The following is a 24,153-nucleotide window of genomic DNA, read 5'->3' on the forward strand; positions in this document are numbered from 1 at the left end:
ATCTGTCAATTATTTTGAATTGTGTCCTGAGTGCTGTAACTGTTTTTCATTTTTGTTTTCTTTAAGCTGGTCATTGACACTGTTGAAAATGACTGTAAAACTAAAACAAAACATTGCTAGCTTCTTGGTAACTCACAGTACTGGGCTAACATAATTAGCGCAGGTTCCTACATGCCTCCAAATAGCAAACATTGTCAACATATATAGATAACCAATATGTCAATACTCACATGGATTTCTTTCTCGTCTGTGGTGTGCCATCCCATGTGACTTTCTTCTTCTAGTCTTTTATTTGATGAAGTAAAGAAGTTGTGCCCCACACTTCCCCTGATTGGCCAAAACGGACAAGACAGGGAGACTGACACAATAATCACAAAATGTGAATTGACAATTAAAGAGTTGTTAACAATCTGCATCGATTTGTTGTTGCAGCTCCCAATCTAAAGATTAAAGTTGGAACGATTTTATGAGAAGGATCTTATATCTAGATTTGTTACATGAGGTTAATTGACATGGGCATCTGTGCAAATTGATAAATAAATACAATAAAATCAACAATATTTATTATTTAATTATCAGTACTTGAGTTTGAAGTGCGGAAAATTCCTTGTTCAATGACACTTTAGAAAAAATGGGGGCAACCACGAGTTGAACAAGCAACCTTCCAATTATACTTTGCCATTCTATGTCAGAGATACATTCTCTCCTGAACAAATAAGTCAACAGGAGCGGGAAAAACGTGAAATAATGCCATGCAAAATGTAAACGCTTTTAAATGCCACAGACAGCCGATCAACCGCTGGGAGCAGAGAATAGCAGGGATTGACAGTTGACTGTCACTCACTGTTATTCTATAAACTGGGACAGAAAAGGAGAGAGAGAGAAAGAGAGAGAGGCGGAGTGTTACCTCGGTAACCGACAGCTTGTCAGGTGTAACGCCGTTTGAGGTTATGCTTGCAGTCAAAGGAGTGGCGAAACATTGCTGTTGGAGCTTTATTCCTGAAGAGACTCGCTATCATACAATGTTTCCAATGCATTGAGAGAGAACCAAAAAAAAGTGGCGAGAGAGAGAGAGAGATTCAGTCAACAATGAAAATGGCGCTGTGTCGCGATAAACATGAGAGGCTTTTGCATTATTGCTTTCATCAAGGAGAACGCCGCTAGCCCCGGCGTCTCGCTTGAACTCGTGTGTGACCCCTGAAGATCAACTGCTGTTCATTTGGGTGGAACTGCACAGGACTGTCTTCAATGACAAAATGCACACGAAGATGAAAAGCCGTTTCAATTTCTTTTTCATACACTCTGGGTTAGAAAGTAACCCAAATTGGGTGAACATGAACCTTAAGGTGCATATCGCCAATAAGGGAGAAAACATAAACGTCTCTTGGTATGTAAATGCTAACTGCAATTAGCTAGCATGCTAGCGTGACTGCATTGTGCTTCTCAAGTAACCTACGGGGACTGACCCTTTGAACCGAAATGGGACTTTTAATAAGCATGTGGAAATTGCGTAGCTGTTTGTGCCCGTTTTGGCCGGGGGACACGAGATGCGGTGTAAAAGGCATCGTTGAACAAAATGTCCAGTGTTGGCGCAGCGAACAGAGTCATTAAAAATGGCGGTTGGTTAATTAGCACACCTATGAAGGAGCAAAGAAATGAAGATGGCGATGGAAACAAGGTAATATAGTTAAGGCTAACACATCTTTGTCTATTACCTTTTGTATAGTCAATAAGGTCGAGTAGCATGCAAGAACAAAACATCGCCACAACTTTACATTAAACAACAAAAGCAAGAAACTCAAGGAACAAAATGTTATGCGCCGCCTGCTGCCGCAAACTGTCATCATTTTTATGTCAGTTTGAAATCGTATGGCTTTGTGCAATTTTCCACTCTCTGTAGCGTCACTAATGAACTTTTTTTCCTCTTTTTTTTCTTTTTTTTTTTTAAATAAATATCATGCCAGGAATTATTGTGATTGGGTTCTACATGCGCTGTTTTCTTACATGCCTGATTGTGCTTATTATACACCGTCCGAAAAAGAGTCTGAGATCTCTCATGGACATACAACCGGGACAGATGTCCTTGATTCCATCGAATGTATGTATCATTCATTCTTTTCATTTTCAATTCAAAATGATAATTGAAGAAAAATAAAATAAAAAAAGGACTCATTATTAAGTTACTGTATTTGATTTTTAACCAAAAATGAGAATATCTGAGCCTAAAATTGAAACTTGCGGAAATTTTCACTTGGAGGCACAGTTTGATTCAAAAAAGAAAAAGTATATGACACAATAATAAGTCACTTTTTAGATTGGAAATATAAAGAAGGAATGATACACCAGTTGTATTTGTGCACATGTTGTCAATTGATAAATCAAGAATAGTGGAAGTCAAAAGACGGGCGGAAGGCTTCTTTATGTAAAACGATCCGAATTCATCTTTCTGAGTTTGGGCGGCAGGTGTCCGTCCATCCTGCCTCCCCCGGCCAGCCGCTGCAGCTTGGGGGGTAAGTCTGCCACCGACTTGCTGATGGGCTCCGTGCTCATTTTGGAGGCCTTCCCGCCCTGCTTGTCGTCGGAGACGCCAGGCACCGAGCTGATTCGCTGCAGCTTCATAGGCAGGTCTCCGAAACTGTAAGTCATCTCCGAGGTGGTGGAGCTCATCCTCAGCAGCTTTTTGGGGAGGCCTTCTCGCCCCGTGATCTTCTGGAGCTTGGTGGGCAGCTTGGTGGTGCTGTCGTTGTCCTCCAGGGTCTCCACGCAGTCCAGGGAGCTGTTCTTCTCCCCGCTGTTGCACAGAGACGGCGCCATGAGGGGCGACGACAGGAGCAGGGCCTCCTCTTGCTCCTTCACGCTGTATGGCGGGGTGGGCACCTCGAACGTGGCGTGGAACTGGGAGTAGTCCACCTTGAAGAATCCTTCCTCCAAGGAGATGACCGGAAAGAAGCGGTGTCCCCACAGCACTTCGTCCTCGGTGTAGGACGTCCTTGCTTGGCACGTCATCCCTGTCGAGCAGCACAGCACAAATACAAGACGATGTTATATCACCTTCAGAAATTCAAGATGCGACTGTCAAAGTCTTTTATTGGGATGGTCACTGCCTATTTGTTCCTTGCCATATTGGAGTTTACAATTTTCTTTAGTACAGTTTTTAGTAAGATGGACTCATAAAATGAAGTGTGAGGCCAGACCTGGCCCCGTGCCTTGAGTTTGACACCTGCCATCTAGGACTAAAGCAACGATCGCAAATTATCTGTCATTGCGCTGCCCGAGCAAGGACTAATGTTTGGGGATTATTAAATACAGCGGCGCTTTTATCACATGCTTGGTACTCTTCCATTACAATCCGCTTTTTAGTTTTGTGGCCGCGTTTTTTTTTTTATTTTTCTAGAGCCAAAAAAAAAAAAAATAGCTAAATGACATCACGGACACAGCTGCCAAAATAAAAGCTTATAATTAATTGGCACTTTTTAAACCGGATGTTTATGAGCAACTGCAGAGTGACTCATAAAAAAGACACTTCGACCTGAAAATCAGCGCGAGGTAGACGCTGCATTAAACTCTCAGTGCACTTGTTATATGACAGACTCAATTTGTCCACTAGAATGTTCATTAAATGATTCTTCACACACTACTGACCACACTACACAAGTCAGTCTTTGATGGTAGTTGCTGCACTAATGTGCTCGGCAATTCGGCAAATAATCGTGAGCGCCACAAAAGAAGTCGTCGTTAAGTTTTATGTATCAAAAAAATCGTGGTATTGGTACTCAAGAAGGAATACTCGCACTCCAAAAAAGATAAAAAAACAAAGTAAAAAAAATGAAGCTTGTAGTGTTACCCCATAAGCTAGTAGTTAGCCTAGCTTCTTCTTCTCTTTCTTTCTTCGGCACAATTCAAACACAATTGTCCAAACTTTTCATTTATTGTTGCCAAAGAACAAAACAGAAATGATTTTATATTTTAGGAAAGCTTTCATTCCACAAAAAGGGTCAAACAAAGCTTATTAGAAGTAAAACACAGGTACCCCGAGCGGGTTATGTTAAGCACGCTAAAGACGATAAAAGATTACTTGCTGGAGGAGCAAAACACTTGAGAACTGGCTGCGAGCGAAAACCCTTCAGGAGTTCTATCTCTCTTTGGTACTGATGCTTAATGGCTCGGGAAGAGAATTCTATTGTATTTGACAAAATGTTTTTGTAACTTTAACAGTGAATTGCAGTTCCTGGAAAGTGCCGACTTAAGAGATGTTATGCTTCGAGCTGACACAACATTTCAAATTCTCAATTTTTTTTTAGGGGGGCAGCCTGTTTTTAACAAGCCTGCGTTTATTTTTCCCACCTGACGCGTTGCAAATGGGGATAGTGAAAGTGTTCCAAGTGAGAGTGGATCAACCGCATGTTATTTTCTGCTAAGTGGTGACAGCTCATCACCATTATTGAGTAGCTGCCATTATAACCCCTCGCATTACATTTTACCACAGAGCTCCGAGCCATTTCACCACCTATTTATTTTATTAACGCGAGTAAGCTCTCAAATAATTGATAATTGAGTTTGCGTCTGAAACCAAAAGATGAAATCTGTTTTTATCTGTCTGAAGAGCGCGCACGCTCGTCTTTAGCATTAAGGAATGGCTGCGGGGCGCCGATGTCAAGGTGTCTTGAAATCCATTAGCAAATTGGTGACTCTGCCGCCTTTTTAATCATATATTTTAATTACCGCCTTAAAGCTGCGATAGCAGCCGCCATCCAAAGATGATTGAAAATGGAGGGCATCTGTGCTTGATTGCCAAGGTCATGAAAAAAAAATGCAGTCTTTCTACACAAGCATGGATATGAAGCTTCAGAGCGTCAGGGAGAGTCATAGTATTACTTCTGCACAATTGCCTCCGTGTCCCGAGGCCTTTCAGCATATGGAAGTGAGCCGGAAGGAATCTAATGGGGAGGGAAAAAAAACAGCTAATAAGATATAAAGTCGCGGTTGGGGAGTAAAACCAAGCGTGCGAACCAAGAGCCACCGTGAGCCTCAAAAAGTGCGCAGGCCGGCGGGCAGGGGTACGACCATCACCGCGAATCGGCTTCATCGAATATTATAATCGATGCTGGACTCCCTCGAGCGCACCCACAACAAGATCAAACTAACAAGCTTTGGAGTCCAAACAGATAAAACCAATATAAGCCCGAGGCAAAAGGTTGCTACAGTAAGACACAAAGATAACACTGGATCCAGCATCAATTAATAATATTCTCTTGCACTTGCTCTCTGAGTTACTGTAAGATTTGGCAATAGAGGGCGAGAGCAGAGGCTGCTCTAAGGGGATGCTGAATTGAATTGTACATGAGTTCAAATCATCTTTCCCCATTGAAATGAGCAGAAATGCCATTAATCTGTTCCATTATGTCTGCTAGTTGTGAATTTTTTTTTAGTAGCAAGTCAAAGCTAATAATAATAATAATCATCATCATAATAATAATCAGAATAATATTCATAATAATATTCAGAATATTCAGAATTCAAACAACAGTTTGTATCTTGAAAAACAAGACATCACTATGTCTAAAATTGAAGAAGCCCACAAAGTATAATAGCATACAGCGTTTACATTTTTCTAGTGATGACAAGAGTATTGGACTCAAACATTTGTATTCGTCAAACATTTGGGCTCCAGCGCATTTCCCTTCTGCCACAAGCCATTCGCAGAAGACTCCACTCCTCAGTAATGTGGGCTGTCTAATCATGTTGAAAAGGGACAATTGTACAACCCTTAATCATAGTTATTAAGACTCTCAATTGCCGTAGGTTGCTCAAGGCTTGACACCTGGGTTGCGGCAATAATTAAAGGGGCGCTTGTGTCACCCATATTTAATTGTGTTGCTAAAGAGCATCTGTTTGACATCACACACACACACACACACACACACACACACACACACACGCGCACACACACACACACATTCACGATTTGATAGACTATGCGCATCATGTACAACAATAAGCCAGACACAGATTTCAACATTTTGACATAAAAGACAAAAAATATGGCATCAAATGACTGTTTATGTCTAAAACCTACAAATGGCAATTCAGACAAAAGCCACAAGTGTGTGTATTTCATGTTATGGGCAGCAGCACCTTATGTAACTCCAAGAAGCCACGCTTGCCTGAGACTCTGTGTTTCTATGGAAACCATTCCAACTATAGGAATTTGTGTACTCCAAAGTCATGAGCCCCCTCGCTGCTTGTTGTTGAAAAGTACCAGTGACACGCTAGAACAAAAAGTCATCGCTCTCTTTTGAAGACGCCATTTTGGTGCAGAAAGCATTTTTTTAAAAAACATTAACCATCAACACAGCTGATGTCTCAAATCAAATACAAAGATTAACTTGCTGAATTTAGCTTGGGTCATCTGCTTTTTTTAATGTAAATATGCCGCTTGTCTTTTCCTTATATGATAACAAATTAAATACTGTTGAGTTTGAACAGCTGGTGGGTGGCAATCGTAATACAACCGCCAGGGGTTTGGGGCTCTCTACAACAATAATGAACCTTTTTTTCCTTTTTTACGTGACTATTTCTGACATTTCACAGAGCGCATTTTAAGAGTCATAATTACCCTACTCAAATTTCAGGCAATAAAAGAGAATCTGCGCACAACCACCTTCAGTGTGGCTCATAAAGAGCGGAAATGACAACGCTTGGAGAAAAGGTGTTGGAGGGAAGCCGCCAGGGGGGAGAAAACATCATTGGATTCTGACGGAGTCATTGCTCATGCCCCCCCCCAGCCCCCCATGCAGGGGAGAGACTTGTGCAATTACATTTCTTCTCTCAGCGAACGGTCACGAGACCACCGAGAACATCATATGATAAACAGAATATGAGAACATGAGATATAAAATAGCACCTCAATTAAAAGTCACATCAACAAAGTGTGTGTTTGAGCAAAAAATATAATAATAATAATAGCAATAATATAATACAATAGCAAATATAATATAGTATAATAATAATATAATAAATATAAAATAAAACTATAATAATAGATATGATAATAGCAAAAAATCGGCGTATAATCGACGTTCAGGGAAATGCGCCGATCGCACTGCTTGTCGACAGAAGGGTGCAGTTTGTCATTGTCTTTGCTTGGCGGGCCTGGCAGCCCGTACAGTGAGGGAAAAAAAATAATAAATAGACGCACCATGCAAAATGATCTATTCCTATCACCAGCTGCCAGCGTGTAGTGGATTTACTAGAAAATTGTATTTTGTTCAGCCGTAAACCACATATGGATGCTTTTCCTCCAGGTGATGCAAATTTCTGCTTTACTTTTTTTTTATAATGTGCTTTATAATTTTTTTTGCAAGTCAATCAAGTGTGAGCAAGGCCGATCTACAGTTATTTCCAAAGCTAGTCTAATGAGGATGTTGAGGCTTTCCTCTAGTTTGAAGGATTGCGGATTCTCCTTGCTCTCTTTCTGGCTTTTGACTCGCTTAGCATTTTACGCTAATAACGTAGCTCGAGAAAAGCAAAGCCTTCAGAAGTTTGTTAAAGTTGAAGTTCAGCCGGCTGTTGGGCGCTCTCATTTGGATTAACTGTGTGACGGCGCTAACGGCTTTAAAATAAGCTCTTGCTGATTTAAAAAAAAAAAGGCATCTTAGGAAAAATAAAGACTACTTTCAGTGATGTGTGGGAATGAGCATACATATTTAATATCTGGACACAGATGGATGAAACGCTAAAAATGGGGAGCAAAAGTACGTCATTATCACTAACATTGATTAATTGATGTCACCTTAGGGTCGACTACAAAAAAATATTTGTTCAACCCCTAGTTAAGAACTATTAAATTAAAAAAATATCGCTGACATTGATTAATCGACATTCAATTGACTATAATTGAGTTACAACTCGCAAAACTCTGAAATGGTTCAAGTCCTAGTTTAGATAAAGAAAAATATTTCTCTTCTTCATTCTATTCATTTTCTCTAACGCTTCGCCACGTTCGGGTCAACCATTCACCCTCCAATTCAAACTTCAGGACAATTGAAAGTCTTCAGAATGCACGTTTTCAACCGTCAATCGTGACTGAGCAGCAAAACTTCGAAGATTGCCTTGACCCCGAAGTCATCTCCGTTTAAGGCTCTCAAGAAATGCCCTTTTTTTTGTTTGTTCCTAATAGCACGCCGCTTCTGCGGCCTCATAGAGTGAGTCAGCCGCAGAGTCAGCACAGTGACAGCAGCGATAAAATGGCTTCTTTGTGGGGGGGGCACCGCTGCAATAGAAAAGCACTGAGCTCAGCCAGCCTTGGAAAGAAACCCTGAGTGGTTTCCCGCGACTTATCCCATCGTCAAGTTGCTTACCCGCTTTGTAAAATGTGGAGGATGATATTCATTTGGGCGCAACTTTGCAAAGCTCAATCATAGTCTCGATCTGCAGGCAATCTGGTGTCAATCTCGGAGATGTTACTTTCATCCGTCAGAAGCTGCGTTGAAATTGGGTTTGTTTGTGGGAAAACGGCTCCTTAAAAGGATTCCGGCATCTGAGAGTTCTTTATTCTATTTAGAGAAGAGCGCGCAAAGTAGCTCTTTGTCGCACTCCCCTTGTCTCTTTCTATCTGGCTCTCTCTTACACGCAGTCACTCTCGCTCACGCACACACACAAGTCACTAGTGCGGTGCTGTCAGCAGAGTCCCTTGACAAGCTTTTAGTCATGGAGAAGGATTAAGTGTTATGTGTTCAAGGGAAATGCGAAAAAAAAAAAATCAGAAATTAACAGGGAGTCGGGGAACTCAAAGCAGGTTGAAAACTGGGATTTCTACAACAATAATAATATTGACAATTCATTAAATTAAAATAAAATGTATAATATATAATTTATATTAATAATACAATTTTGTAATATTTATTAATTAAGATTAAAGTTCATTAACAGGCGGATTTTTTTTTAGAAACATCATAGCAATAAATTACGATGCATGGTAGAATCCGGATTGCGCAATCAAATTTTATGGTCCTCAACCCTTCGAGTCTCACGGGGGCCAGGTCGGTCGAGTCTTTTGCCAAGCAAGTCATAAAATTTGCTCGAAAGTCGACTCAAGTGCAAGTCATGTGACTCGAGTCCTGCGAGGTCCGACAACACTTCACTGTGCCAATAGTGAAAACGAAAACACAAAGACGTTTGGCTCCATCACAGGCGCTGCCCAATACGTGCCGAAGAATGCTGAGCCATCGCTGAGCCAATCTGGTTTTAACGGTTAGATGATTGCATCATATTTAAAAGTCCAATTCTATCCAAGCGCATTTTCCAGCTCAGTACAGCAGCTGTTTCTATGGTGACCAAGCTGTAAAAAGTGCAGAAACATTCCATTGCTTATTTCACTGGGTGAATTTGCCAGGGCGGAAGTAAATCCCTTGTGCCATTGAAATTGCGTTCAAGTGTGCGATTCTTTTGCAAAAATGCCTTACAGTAGTTGGCAGCTCCAAGCTTTTATTGCTACTGCGCATTGAAGGCTGAGCTGAGCAAGAAGTGGAGGGGGGGGGGGGGGTGGCGCTGCTGGGTGGGGGGAGCTTGGATGGCGAGAGCGGAGGCCAATGTGAGCTGGGGCTGCCAGCCATCTCAAAGTTGGGAGTCGGAAGGAGGCGAGGAGCATATGGCCACGGGCCATCCACACACGAGCGAAAGTCGAGGCAGAGTGACGGAGGCCGCCATCGGAAGCAAATGCATCTAATCCGTCCGTTTGCAGTAGCGCTTGTCCTCATTAAGGTGGCAGGGGAGCTGGAGTCAGTCCCGGCTGGTTTTGGACAAGAGGCAGGGTATATTTGTGACATGGAAAGACTAATAAAAGAAAAAAAAAAATTAAAAAAAAAATAATAATAAAAATATATTTTTTAATTAAATAAATAAATAATCTGTGGTGTGAACGGACATTTTCCTTCCATCGCCTCAGTGAGATGGGGGCTGAGATGATCGATTTTCCTTGTCGACTCAACAACATCTCAGCCGTTTAATTGCTTCAAGACGCCATTTATCCACAATCATTTCCACAGCGTCCACCGAATTCTTAATAGCAAACCAATCCGATATTCTCCAAACGCACAATTCCGAGGTGCGTCCCCAGCCTTTTTTCTTCCTGGTTATTTATGTTGAATGTATAATTGTGATATAACAAACGAGCACAAGGAGGAGTTTGACGCCTTGGGAGAAGTCAAAAGAATCAAGTCCAGACAGCCAGAGCGGGAGATCCGAGAATAGAACGGGAAAATCCCAGAGGAGCGTCTTGCTGGAAGACAACATCGGCGTAGCTTTGTGTTTGGGCCTCGTCATTGATTCACCTGCACTTCAGGGACGGTGGCGGCTCAGACGATCAATGCCGCCCGTGGCCAGCGCTGTTCCAGCGTCATCAGCGCCAACGAGCCGGGCTGCCAATAATATCACGCTAGCACAACACGCAGCGCTTCGACGCGTCTCGTTGCCTGAAGAGGCGATGCCATCGGCCAATGGTTTCGTCGCACGGGGTTCATCCGGGGTGCGTTTATCGGCGACGTATTGCTTGACGAATCCCTAAAGACACAATTAACGTTCTCTGGTTCATCTCAAAGTGAAAATGAATCCAGGACGTCTGCCGCCCAAGTTCACGCCGACAGCCGTAATGATCACATTCAAAGTGAGAACATCCCATTTCTTGGAAGTCAAAAAAAAAAAAAAAAAAAAAAAAAATGGACCCGGAGACAAAATTGTGCCGCCAGCCAATAGCAAAGCATGAATCCAGAAGATCATTTCAATTTCCATTATTTCCCATGTGGGCAAAAAAAGTCTCCAGCCAGCATGCCGGAACAGATTGTGTCCACGTGTAGCGGTTCCGCTGTAATATCTGGAATACTTTGCGGTCAATAACCCAGCAGCGTGAAATTTGGAGGAACCGTCACCTAGCCAGTTAAAATTCTGAAAATTCAGTCTCCTGAGCTGTCACCCCGGGCGCATCCGATTTGGATGCCAAATGACTCTTGCCGTTATTACTTCCCCCTTCTCAAGTCACTTTAATCCTTCGGGACCGGGACCGCGATTCCGAGTCGGCAGCGGATACGAGTACTTCGAACCTTAATTGAAACTATTAGGCCTTGCGTTCAAAGGAAAAGCATCAATTTTCTTTTCAATTACGTGTGCTGATAACAGCGTGGATCGGGCCATGACATTGGCTGCTCTGCTAATATCAACGGCGCTTCCAATTAATTACACTGCCTGATTTTTTGAAGAAAAAAAAAAAGTTTGAATGCACAATCAGGCTTAATTCTACATTTAAAGCTTCATTTTCACAACAACAAAACAAGCAAAGGTAAGACAGAGCTAATAGCAGAGGGATGCATTATTTTCCCCCGTGTTATTATTTTTTATTTAGTGGAATTGTTAACGCCTGCATTGATGAACGTATGCGGCGACCATGACACATCGATGTTTGGAGATTCAACGCGACGGCACCTACACAAAGCTCCTTTGGCCATGTATAAATTAGCAGGCGAGAGAGCGGCCATTCTTTCCAAAATATGAATAAACATGAGCGCTTGATCCAGTGGCCGTTGCTCGCCACCCACATCACTTTACCAACAACAGATGTGCGATTTTTTTTTTCTCTCTTTCTCTCGGCGCCGGCAAAAACAATAACACAAAGACAACGTTTTTGTTTATCAAACTTTTGGCCGCCAGTTGCCTTACAAAACTTTTTTTGTTGATATTTGCACATTACAAGCAGGACTAGTAGTGGGGGGCTTAAGAAGTCTTTCTTGCAAAAACATAATTTGTATTACAATTTATTTATTTATAAATGTTTTGATCTTGCAGGTAAAATCAAATCTGTGGCTTTAACACTTCAGCTTTTCGCAAATTGATGTTAAGTGGACTGTACTTCTTAAGCGTTGAACTTATCTCAACGCTACATCAATAATAAAATAAAACATCTCTAAATATGATTTATAAAAAGCCTTTCATAGATGTCACCACAAATACGTTTGCATGCATGAAACCACAGGAGACTAAAAAAAAAAAATAATAAAAAATCCAATGATGGAAAGACATAAAGACCTGAAGCTTTGTGCAAGGTAAGCAGAGCTGCATTGAGTTTTTGTCTAAGTCCCAAGTTAACTCCTCATTAGCCAAACTCATTCACATAAACAAAAAAGCTGCTCACGAATGACTCCAGCAGGATTTTGGCATTTCTAGCACATCACCTCTTTCTCTTTTTAATTACATCCAGATAGCTCAAGTTGATGGGGGGGGGGTTAAGCTGACTCAATAAGAGTGGCTGTGCGTTCGTGTTTCTGGTAAAAAAAAACAAAAAAAAAAACATGTTGCCTTTATGAGCTGTAATAAGATCATTAATCACACGCCGCTGCCTGCCAGCGGATCTTACATTCAGATAAGCCAAACACAGATTGGCGTCTTTTCTACAAGCGGGCAAAAGAATTGATAATCCTACAAAAATTATCATTTATCTTCTCATGTTTTCTTTCTTTTAAAACAAATGTAAGATATTACTTAGGGTTGCAGGTAATTGCCTTCTTAACACACTTTCGAAAAGGGAAGCCATTTGTTTGTTTGGCCCTGCTCAGCAAATCATAAAGGAGTCGTCGCTTGTTTGATCAATTATTTTCAAACGGACATTTAATATCTCGTAAGATCTCGCATGCCCTTTGGCTCGGCACAAAAACAATGAGATTCCGATCAAAGTTGCTTTTTATTATTACGCAGACTCGGGTCAATTAGTGGAGTCCAGAGTTCAAAGTAAACACGGTGGGGGGGCGTTTCGCTGTTATGTTGCATGAACAGTTTGTCGACCGTGTGACCTTTTGCTTTTTTTTCCCAGGCAGATTCCGATATTGGATCTCATTAGATTGTACCGGCAGAAACCTTATTGATCCTTTTTCAAATTGTGTGCGTCCCTAATGTGGTGTCTCCCAGACATGCGGTGTTACAATTGATGTGACTTGTTAAGTCATCCTCTACTTTTCATAGCAGAGACTTGACAACGCGATGTCAAGCCGATACACCCTGAGCACGACAAAGTGAAAACATTCCTCATTTTGCAGCGGCACAAAGACAGCGCCACTCCAAACCGACACGCCTCGTTTGGAGAAGTTGCGGTCAAAACAACTTCAGCGCATCGAGAGGTTTCAATCCCGTACATGAAAAAAAAAAAAAAAAGTATACGAGGCCAGATCAGGTGAGTTGGACGACATCCTTGCCAATAAACACTTCGCATAACACCCCTATTGTGCCGGAATCACGCCTGTGGGTGATTTTTTTTTTCCTCCCCTTTCAGCGGGCTCCTCCTTAAGCACATCGCGATCTGAACAAAGCAATTTCATTCCGCCGTCTCATATTTGCCTGCTTTATTACACAAATCCTGTTATCGTTGTCATATTATAGGAATGAAACAAGCTAAGTTTAGGTGCAGTGCTGCAATCCTGCATACTCAAGGAGAGGTTGCCATGGAAACAGAGTTGCATTGGCCAGAAATGAAAGCATCTGAGGATTTAGACTTTTGACTGTACATCAATTTTTAACTGTAGATTGTTTCTACGTCAGCCATCTTTTTCCTCCCGCCCGAAAACATGCAGAGTGAGTGTGACAGACGCAGGCCGATTCCGCTGCCGCCATTGTAAATCTTTAAAGCCACATCTGTGACCGTCACAATATGCCTTCAGATGCTCAAGTTCATCCGATTCATTAATTCCGACAACAATGGAACATTTGCCAACTTTCACAGAAGTGCTTTGGGAACGAGCCGACTTATAAAAACTAAAGTGTGCCGTTCCAAACTTAAGATGGAATCAGGGCAAGTGTTGTTATACAGATCCTTAGGCGGCCATCTTTGTGCTCAGCCTTCACATCGATTTTGCGCGACAACTTCTTGTAGCTTAACGACGCCATCGCAGTGTGTAAATCTGGCTTTCTGAAGTCAGCCATTACTGGTCAAATGTCTTCTCGGTCTTTCTCCACAGTGTCAGTCACCGATCGATCGTTACCGTTGTAAACAAAATCAATGGGCCATATTTTAATGTTTTTTTACAGCGAAATGAAGGAGTTTTTTGTTAAACATTTTGCCAAATCATATTACACACAGCTAAGTATTCAGCATTTTTTTTTCCATTATTTCACAGCCTGTACTAGTTTACATAAGATTAAGAAAGTGTACCTAATGAAGTGTCCAATGAGCGTACACTGGGAGGTGGACTGCAGGTACACAGGCAGACATTTTGTCAGTGAGCCTGACTTCAGCAGACCCCTGTGACAGTTCTCATTACAGTCAGTCAGTCAGTCAAGCCTAAATTTCCCCCCACAATGACACGCACGCACTCACACGTACGTGGAAGGTGCAAATAAAGGCACCCAGCCGGGCGCACGCCGCCTCGAGTGCTAATGAAAGTGCTTTAACTTACTATGAACACATTCCATTAGGAATTGAAAAGCTCATTTCCATTTTAGAAACTCTGCTGCCGCTGATCTCGTCGTTGTCTGCCTATTGCATCCAAGGAATTCCCTCACACTTGTGTCAAACACACCGTGGATTTAAAGGGACCATTCTCGAGGCGTTTCTCGGAAAATGGAGAGCTGAATTCCAAAGGGACTGCGCAAAGTAAATGATGAACTGTGAGAAATTATCTCGGTAGATGAGCGGAAGAAGAAGCTGAGAGGAGCCAAAAAAAGTAGAGCTCACTTAGGTGAGGGGTTTAAAATTTGGGCTACGAGTAGTTTTGAGTGTTGCTAGCATGAACTCATGTTACATAAACAGCTCCATTCATTTGGATGTTTTTTGTGCTGCAAGAGATGCGATGCATTGCAATATTGATATTATTCTCCCTAGCACACATTGACAGTTTGCTCAATTTCTTCACCCAGTAGTGTTAAAATGCATCGTTTATAAATGATGCCACCAAAATCGATCATTGGTGACGTATAAATGCTAACCGCTACTCTTACCGGCGACGTATGCCGCGGACGCCAAAATCAATAAAATGCAATCAAGGGTTCGATAAGAAGCCCATTTGGCTGTCAGCTGCTAAACGATGAAAAAGGATCAATACCGTTCATATTTGGTGTTGGACAATTTTCAGGGGAGGCAAACAAAATAGCGCGCCAGGCTTGGCTGGGCGAACTCACCCGTGGTCTCCACGATGCCCTCCAGAATCACCACGATTTCAAACTGCTCCGTTTGCATGGACCTCAGCGAGAGGTCGTAGAAGGGGCTTTTGGTGTCGATCACGTGGCAGATGGTGAGCGGTGAGACCAGAAAGAGTTGGTCCGCCCCCGTGCTGAAGCCTACGTCCAACTCCAACTGGTCCAGAGGAAGGAACTCGCCTTCGGGGGTCTGCCGAGACTGAGGGGGAGCAGACAAGGAAACAATAATGGATGGATGGCAAAAAAAAAATAATAAACATTTTGTGCAAAATAACACTGCAGATATTTGAACCGCTTGTGGAATGGAAGCAATGCTAAACTGAATTTGCTAGCAGCAAACACACATCCAGTCTTGCTAAAATGTTCTGAAGCCTTGTCAGATCAGCTCTCCTGGCACTTTTGGATGTTGTCACTCCCATGACGGGCCATTCCTAAGGGACAACTTACTTTGAGCAGTTTGCAGCGGATCTGCGCCGAGACCATATGGCTGTTGCGCAGGTTTCCCACCCGGAACATGAGTGTGAGTTTGCCGTCGCGCATGGAGATGGCGGCGTGCTCGCTGAACATGAGCGTCTCGGCCCGCTTCTTGGGCTGGGACATCTTGATGAACATGCAGCCGATGAGGAAGGCGTCCACGATGGAGCCCAGGATGGACTGGAAGAGGAAGAGGATGATGCCCTCGGGGCACTTGTCCGTGATGTAGCGGTAGCCGTAGCCGATGGTGGCCTCGGTCTCGATGAAGAAGAGGAAGGCCGAGGGAAAGTTGTACACATTGGCCACGCACGGCGTGTACTTGTCATTGTGCGCCTTGTTCAGGTCCCCGCGTATGTAGGCGATGAACCACCACATGGACGCCATGAAGAGCCAGGCCACCGTGTAGGTGAGGATGAAGATGAAGAGGTTCCAGCGCCATTTCAGATCCACTAGGGTGGTGAACAGGTCCGAGAGGTATCTGCTCGTCTCGCCCCCCAAGTTGCCATGCTGGACGTTGCAGCGGCCGTTCTTGTCCACGAAGCGCTGCCGCTTGCGCTTCTTCTCCGCCGGCGCCTGGTTGCTGAAGCCAGAGCCGCTGGATGAGGTGGTCACTACCTGGTAATCGTCCCCGAATTTCTTTCGGAGTGCAGACATACTACGGAAGAAAACAAGAGGCAGTGAGACAATAACAACAATAGTGGTGAGAAGATAAGAAAAAAAGTCCGCTGGTGTGAGTTGCCGCCTCCTCCTCCACCTCCAGTGTCCGTGCGCAAAGACGAAAATAAAAGAAAGGTAGAAAAAAAAAGTGCGCTGCCTCGCTTGCCTTCTGCTCACACCGTCCTCTTTCTCCACGCACGACTCCCGCTGCGCCCCACAGCCATGAAATAATCACCAGGGCGCGTGTACTTTCACAAGCCAGTCGAGGGGAGCCATAAGACACACGAGAGGGCGAAGCAGGAAAAACAACAAATTACGCACAACAAGCTAAGGTGTCCACTTCTTGTGGCTTCCTCATCACAAAACAGAAATTGCTCAAAGGCAAATGGCTCCAAATCCAAATCCACGCGCTTCCGCGCAGTCCTAAAAACACCGCGTAATGAGCTTGATTTCCAGGATTGGGGAAAGGCTCGGTGCGCACTCGCTGCCGCAGGCTTCTCCCTGGCTCGCTTTCTGCAGTGGGTTGATGGAAACATGCATCCGAATAGTCTCGTTAGTCCACTTTCTCCTTCTCTTGTCTTTCAGACTAACGTCGAATGGACTCTCATGATGACGTCCTCTTCCTCTGCTGCTTCTTTCCATCTGACTTCTCGGCGAGCTGCTCCTGCGCACTTGCACACGCTGCCAGTGATGCGTTCACTGGCTTCTGGCGGTGGTACAATGACAGGCAATCGAGTGGGTGGATATGTGGAACAGCACGATGTCACCAAAAGTGGACGTGGACGCATTCTAATTGAGAAGTGGATCGTTTACTGTCTACTATTGTCCAAAAGAAGAGGAGGACACAAAAAAGTCCCACAGCGTTACATAAAGTACACAGCGGAACAGGAAAAAGAAAATATGCAATCACAGTACTACTGAGGATTGCACAGCCTTCCAAAATGGATGAAAAGATGAGACAAAAACAGGTCAGGGATCTCTGAAGAGGCCTGTAGGATCACTGAGGAATTGTTGGCAAGTCCTGGCGGTGCCCTACATGTGGCAACAAACATACAATTTTATTAATAGCTCCGAGCAAGCCTTGCGGTTGCAAGACAGGGGCCATCCAGGACTGGATATTTTTTTGCAATTTAATAAAAATTAAAACAATAATAATAAATTAGAAGTGTGTTTGCCCATTACATTGTGCTTCAGCATATTATTTTCTGCATCCTTTTACAAAATGACTGTACAGATTATACAACACTTTATCCTTCTGCAATTAATTTAAAAATATTATGGTCTATTTGATCCGCTTTCCAAATGCACGATAACCTTTATTGTACAAGCAGACTTGTCCTCTTTGGTTACATGTGCACCGTGTTTACATCAGCTTTTAGGTCACCTGTGCAAAACAACCTCCAGTGCCCCCCCCCCCCCCCACACACACACACACACCCCTCCTTCTCCATCTCCTCCCAGCATTATTCCATTAAGCCTCCACACAAGGTCCTAGCAGAGCACAGCGCATTGAGGGAAGGGCTGCTGACACTCGCTGAAAACACTCGATAAGATCTCTGGAGACAAGGTGCCGAATGTAACACACACAAAGGAAAACAGGCCACAAAGGAGTTATCGGACGAAAGCTCAGCAAAGTCTAGACGCGAGTGCTCGGATCAAGTCACATCGGCAAATCTAAAGTCTTTACCTTCAGGGGCTCTGTTTACTTGACCTGCGTAAATCCTGTAGGCTGGCGGATCTTTGAGTGCTGTGGGAGTTTTCAAAACAACCTTCAACTGAGCAATTACTTTTATTCTCTTTAAACGATGCTTTGAATTCAGATCTTGGGAAAAGCGATAATGAGGCACAACCGACCAACGCGTGGCAATCGATGTACCAGCACACACTGTAATGGCCGCACTCAAAGTTGGACAAATCAAAGTATACACTTGATACTGTCAAAGACACACGACAATGACCAAGACCTCGACAGTACATCACCTTTTGTATTGCTTCTTGCCAACGCCATTATCATCTAATCCATTAATCCATGCTGACAGCCACTGGGATAGCTGACAAGAAACTGGTTGCTATGGAGATATACGAGTAAAGAAGCCATTGCAGTCTCATTAGATTAATAAATCAATAAACAATCAAAGTGACTTCCTCACCCACAAGGCGGGTGCCTCTGCTCAGATGAGAAAATGAAGCACGGATGCGTTTTCAGTTGTTTGTTTTGTTAAATGTCAACTTCTACGGGTTGATTCTTGTGCTATTTTTGAACAATATTTGGATCAGTTGTTTCGCGATCAATACCCGACAAAACCTCAAACGACTGTGGCCTCTTTTTGTTTTATCTCTTGTCCAGTCTGACACAAAACAGTCCAAATTGGAGTTAGGAGACTCAAATAAATGATTGCATAGCAGGTTGGAGAAATGTTGATGCACTCCTTCAGACAGCAGGTCATCCTAATTGCCAGGTGAGCATTACAGTTGAGCACAACTTTTTATAATGAGTTGCAAGGGGCAAAGTGGGTCATCTAGCAAGCATTGTGAGTATGGTGGCCGAGGGGGGGACTATTCACATATTTGCAGAGCGAAAAATAGGGCTATTAGTCAGGACTAGCCAACGGGCAGCCTGCATCACAGTATGCAGTGGCAGCTCTCTGCTGATATACTCATTACAAGTGTCCAATTGTCTGTCTTAAGCGCACGCATCGAAAGAATGCAATTAGCGCAAGCACACGGTCAACAGTGCGATCTCGTAAATGGATCCTCCAACCAAGCGATAATAAGTATCCCGACATATAACAAAATGCACTTTTCTGACTTAAAAAAAATAAAAGACTGGGAAACGGTGTCACTGATCTGAAATGCGAAGTCGAAACTGCTACATCATTTCTTAGTAACTGGTGACATGTAAACGAATGTCAACCAGAAAATAAAAAAAAGAACGTAAGAGTATTTTCAACTTACATGAAATTAATTTATTTCTAACAGTCTGGTTGCGACCGTGGCGTAGTTTCCAGTCGTTTGTGGGTTAATTTGTCATTATCCAATCAGCTTTCAGCTTCTACGTGTTGTCATGTGGATCATATTTGCCACCAGAATTACGTCTGCCGACGCGAACACGCGCACATGCGCGCGCACACGCTAAAGAAATTGCTCTTTAATCTTCAGTACCTGAACCAATCAGATTTAAGATTCGCGACTCAAGAGCCATGACGTAGGCTTTCCCGTCTTCTGATTGGTTAATCAGAGCTACTCAGCGGGTTTTACTCTCCGCGCAGGTGGCGAACGGAAAGGGTTAAATGTCGGTCAAGATTAAAAATTCATTTTCAAGCCGAACTTTTCGAGTAAAAATGGACATTATTAGGATAGGTAGGACGACGCTGTTACTCTCACTTATTTCCAACCCAGCAAGGTATTCGCCACTTTCAGAGTAGCAACATTTCGCTATCTTTGGCGAGAATACCCAACCCAGGTAGCTTGAAAAGGATGGAATTTTCTTTCAATCAATGAGCGTCTTTGGTGAGTATAACTTTTATTTTAAGGTTACTTAAGTCCACTTCACAAATCTATCACACGTCACCCTTCCATTTTATTACTCAAAAGGAATTTGAGCTCTTCCAACTTCATTACTGCTCGTACATGTTTTTCTGTCGGCTCATTTTGAATCCTCCCCACTATAATTTGCATTCACATGCTCTGGTTGACCTCCTGGGTTTATTCCACAAAGCAATCCTATTTGTGTTTGTTTTTTCACAGACTGAGACAGATGCAGATGACAGCTGCTGTTGTTGCTGTTTCAGTCCATCCATTCATTTTCTTCACCGCTTGTCCTCTCAGGTCGTGGGTGGGCTCGAGCATAACTGTAAGTTAAATATAGATTGCTGCCATGTTTTGCAAAATTACCGTACTTCTGTGTGAGGCTGTGCAGAGACTCTGTGCGGTTAAGTGGTTTCCTGGCTCTGTTGATTTGGTCAAATGTCACTAGTTGTTACTCCAATTAGTGACATTGATATGTTTAACAATAATAATAAACTATTATTAGTCACGACATCAATCCATGATTAAAATGGAACAGAGATAAATTTGATTGCTAAAAACTAGTACAGCTATCATAATAAAAGGAAAATGTGTTATTGAGGTTATCCGCTTGCTTTTGAGTGGCTCCTCTTCTAAGAGAATCGTGTTCAACACACTTTTTACGAAAGCCCCACCGGCTGTGTCTGTGACAGCCGAATACAAGGAGGAGGTTCATGCAGGGGCTTGTTCTTGTCACACGTCAGGAGGCAGCTGATGTGAAACACGGTGCCCGAAACTATGCAGATGAGCTGGGGATGGGCATTTTTGCCTATTTTATAACTCCCATTGACACTTGGCAGATTTTTCTTCATGACCACATGTAAAAACGTAAATAGGAATATTTGTTATAGTTAGCTACCTCTCTAATTTGCAGATGCCAGGTATTGTTTTGTTGTTTTTAGTGTTCAACCTTCTTTACTGGAAGTGAATTATTGAGGCAATCGTAGTAGCCCAGTCCAACTTTTGTCATCCATAAATGACACATTTCTTTGATGTTTGCCTGCAACCCATTTCATAAAAATAGCCTGTGTGATCTTGGGCGGATGTGGAGGGGATTGATTTATTAATCCAATCAGAGCCAAGTAGAACATGAGATGCACTTGCGCTCCTCTCAAAATCAGCCATCATAGGAGGTCATTCGCTGAGTGGATCGGCAATCATATCGGACAATCTTCTCTCGTTTTCCGGCTTCCTTTGTAATCTTCACCTCAAGACAAAATAAAACATCTGCTTTCCATTGTGTCACTTTTAATATTCTCAACCAGTGTACTTTGACACATAATTACTGAAACATCCAGTTAGCCCTAATTGACAGTAAATTCTTTATCAAGCACATAATAATAAATAAAATAATAATAATAATTAATAATAATAATGTGCTGTACTGCAGTCCCACATTATTGGAGCGTAATAGATGAAAATATTTAGTAACGTAGCATTCCCCCTTGCTCTTCCCATCTGGTTCTTATTTGATGTCAAAAATAGTAAAGCGGCTGTTGAAGCAAAGCTTTTAATTGATTAGGGTCACAATTACTGCTGAAAGCAACAAGGCCCCTCAACGTAATCACAGCTTTTGTCACCTAATGGAGATGATCACATTGGAGATACTTGTAAGGGGCCACTTCCATCCTTCAAATCAATACAGAATTACGCAAGAGCCACATGCTAGAAAATGATGATTTTCTTCTCCCTAAATAGCCTTGAACGTAAACCTCGCACATTTCAAATACCAGCCGCTAAATTAGCAGACAAAGATGCACTGACAAATGTGCAGAGGGACAGTGGAAGGCAAAGCAAAATTCTACATTGTGTATTTGACGATTAGCTTGTGAGGAATGCCGAGATTGCGTCAACTTTGCGGAAGATGCTAGCTGTGGACTGAATAGAAAAAAGACGGCTAGTGTTTGATTATCCTTACTACCTCCCCGACCCATGATTGGATTCACTTACTTGATGGACCCTGTTATATTGAAGCCGGGAGAAACGGCAACTCTGTAAAGAATACAATCAAGCACATCAGGCACAATTGGACGCAAAAACGTACAGCGCCGTGTTTGGAGTCAACGCACGGAAAGTATTTCAAGGCGGTCTAATGGATGTGCAAAGCATGTGCTCAGTGTTTTGAAAGACGTGTGTGCCAAAAACATCTTAATGAAGGATAAACATATTTATCAACGAGGCTGTTATTGGCTGATATTGCTTTTGTTGACAGCCACCAACCGAGCTGCAAATGAGGAGCCATTCATCAATGCAGCAGGCTGATTTATATCTCTTGAAATGCTTCAAGTATTTGGAGTCAGTGTGAGAGACAACATTCACCTAGCTAAAATAAAGAGAAATTCAAAACAGCATCATTCAAACTTGATTGATGCAATTGAAGTCGCTTAGATTATCTTTACCTAAAAGTAAGAGCAGCGACTTTTCAAATATGAGCTGACGCTTCGGTCACCATGGTGAGACGCTGTGATCATGCTCCACCTTGGCGAAAGGCCCAGTGAGCCAAACAAAGTCCGAGATAAGGCCTCCATTAGGGCTATTATTTCAAAGCATCACACCCTTAATGGACTCCCCCGGCACCGGCCGCGGAGCCGCTATATCTTATCCTCACAGGCTTAGTTAACCAGCCTGGGTTTTGCTTCCTACAGGTGCGAGAGCTTGCTACGGCGAGTCCCGACAGAGCGCCCGCGGGGAGCGAGGTGCGGCGCTGATGTGCTGTCAGCTCCTCAGCGCCTATTAATAGTCCCGCACTACCGAGGTTTACTTTGTAAAGCGGAAAGGGTAGTGGCGTTCTGGGGGAGTAATTAAAAAGGCAACTTTTGAGTGCTACCTTTTAAGAAACAAAAGCTAGAAAGGTTGCGATACAATCCAAAAGGCCAATTCTATTCCTGACAAGTTGTTTTGGCGCGCAAAGGCAATGATTAACACACACACACACACATACATTTTCCCTGCTGAATGTCGTGTATAAAACTTTTAATGGGGCCACCAAGTTACTTGCCATCATTTTTTGGCGTTACACCAATATTCTGCCAGGATGAGAGCTGTAAGATTTGACGTTTCGTGATACTTTGGAGAAGCTGTCAGTCTGTATGTTCCGGGACAGTTTGTAAATGCCGGATTAAACTCTGGGAAGACAAGTTCAATCTTAAAAATTCTTTATTTCTTATTTCAGGTATTTCTGTACAGCTTCCAATATTGGATGTCTGTGTTCATTACACCGAACAAAATCCATAAAGAATGCAAAGCAGGAAGTTCAACATTGGCGGTGAGTTTTGCATCTCAGTCTTCAATGTCCAAATGACAATAATCAAGTCTATGGATGTACTACTTATCGCTAATAATCTCATTAAAATTTGTTTAATTTATTAAAATGTGTTAATAAAAATTATCACTATTTTTTTGTATCTGTTCTGAAATTCCCATAACAAGAACTAGAGTTGTTTAGGAGCATTTTTTTTTACATTTTAGGGAAGGGCACACAACATATTTTTTTTTTACGTGACTAAAGTTGCCAATGTAGGATGACCCTCAAAATAATTCAAAGCGGGCAGGTATTGAGCGGCGGGCGGCGACGCTACTGTTGAAAAATGTTCAGTCACGTCAGGACAGCTGATGGACCGCTGACTTTTTAATTATACTTGTGCTTCGGGGAGCTCCGAAAACATTTCTCCAGAACATGTTCGAAAATCTCCACAGCGCTTCTCCTAGCAACAAACGTCGCTCAACCGTTGCCATGGGAAATACTTACCCAGAGACATTGTTTTGCCTCAAGTCCTGTCTGACTTTTGTTTTTACTGTCAGTTGGCGCTTACCTGTTTTGTCTCGTTCTCTTGGGGTGGGATGGAGAAGGGGGCACGCCAAGCTGGGGGGTGTTAGCAAGGTGGCTAGCACCCGGGAGCTCTTGGGAATCGGCGCGCAATCGGTTCCCACTGTGCTCTGCATGCACAACCGCAAGACGCCAGATTGTTCTTTTGTACGAGCCAATGGGGCTTCCCCCCCCCCCCCCCCCCCCCATACAGCTCCTCGTTCTGTAAATCTCGGGCGTCTTCCTGGCAACCATTGCTTTCTCCTCCCATTGCGGTAAGACAAATATTGTCCTTGTGTGCTCTTTTTGTTGCGGCGCTTTTTTTTTCTTTCACCTTGTGGTATCGAATTGAGTGAATATTTTTTCTTAACCCCTTGATGCCTAAAATATATTCCCAATAGTTAAAACTAATTGAAATGCATGGCAAGACTGGAAAAAAATATATGTGCAGATTGATGTTAAAAATGCCAGCAATGAAA

At 42.9% G+C, this 24,153-nt stretch overlaps 1 protein-coding gene and 2 long non-coding RNA genes across 6 annotated transcripts; 1 reads left to right on the forward strand and 2 right to left on the reverse strand.

Moving 5' to 3' along the window:
• Nucleotides 1-979: 979 nt before the first annotated feature.
• On the reverse strand, nucleotides 980-19,405 carry kcnj3a (potassium inwardly rectifying channel subfamily J member 3a). Of its 4 annotated transcripts, XM_088383367.1 has the most exons (5): nucleotides 19,258-19,345; nucleotides 17,990-18,049; nucleotides 15,619-16,300; nucleotides 15,154-15,370; nucleotides 980-3,008 (listed from the first exon to the last, which is right to left on the reverse strand). In XM_088383367.1, the coding sequence occupies exons 3-5, from the start codon at nucleotides 16,297-16,299 to the stop codon at nucleotides 2,419-2,421; spliced, it is 1,488 nt and encodes a 495-aa protein (XP_088239493.1). In that variant the 5' UTR covers nucleotide 16,300; nucleotides 17,990-18,049; nucleotides 19,258-19,345; the 3' UTR covers nucleotides 980-2,418. The 4 variants fall into 4 exon arrangements, with proteins under 4 accessions (XP_088239493.1, XP_088239491.1, XP_088239490.1 ...); XM_088383365.1 differs by lacking the exon at nucleotides 17,990-18,049 and having other exon boundaries at nucleotides 19,258-19,405; XM_088383364.1 differs by lacking the exons at nucleotides 17,990-18,049; nucleotides 19,258-19,345 and adding an exon at nucleotides 16,624-17,165.
• A 138-nt stretch (nucleotides 19,406-19,543) lies between these two features.
• LOC148394575 (uncharacterized) lies at nucleotides 19,544-23,263 on the forward strand. The gene is made up of 3 exons (XR_015859904.1): nucleotides 19,544-19,812; nucleotides 20,050-20,155; nucleotides 23,042-23,263. It is a non-coding gene; the product is annotated as an uncharacterized LOC148394575 (long non-coding RNA).
• Nucleotides 20,689-23,869, reverse strand: LOC148394576 (uncharacterized). Its single transcript, XR_015859905.1, has 3 exons — nucleotides 23,682-23,869; nucleotides 21,820-21,861; nucleotides 20,689-21,076 (listed from the first exon to the last, which is right to left on the reverse strand). It is a non-coding gene; the product is annotated as an uncharacterized LOC148394576 (long non-coding RNA).
• Between the last annotated feature and the right edge of the window lie 284 nt (nucleotides 23,870-24,153).

This window comes from Syngnathus floridae, chromosome 8 (genome assembly GCF_059516105.1).
Source record: "Syngnathus floridae isolate MCC-2025c chromosome 8, RoL_Sflo_1.0, whole genome shotgun sequence".
Taxonomy (NCBI): domain Eukaryota; kingdom Metazoa; phylum Chordata; class Actinopteri; order Syngnathiformes; family Syngnathidae; genus Syngnathus; species Syngnathus floridae.

Bases quoted from the DNA above. Each gene is read 5' to 3' on its own strand.
- kcnj3a (XM_088383364.1), bottom strand. From the start codon at position 16,838: ATGTTTCCATCAACCCACTGCAGAAAGCGAGCCAGGGAGAAGCCTGCG. The intron at 15,371-15,618 runs GTAAGTTGTCCC...GCTCCCCCTCAG, and splicing joins TCCGCTGCAAACTGCTCAAA to TCTCGGCAGACCCCCGAAGG. The intron at 3,009-15,153 runs GTGAGTTCGCCC...GCTGCTCGACAG, and splicing joins GGGCATCGTGGAGACCACGG to GGATGACGTGCCAAGCAAGG.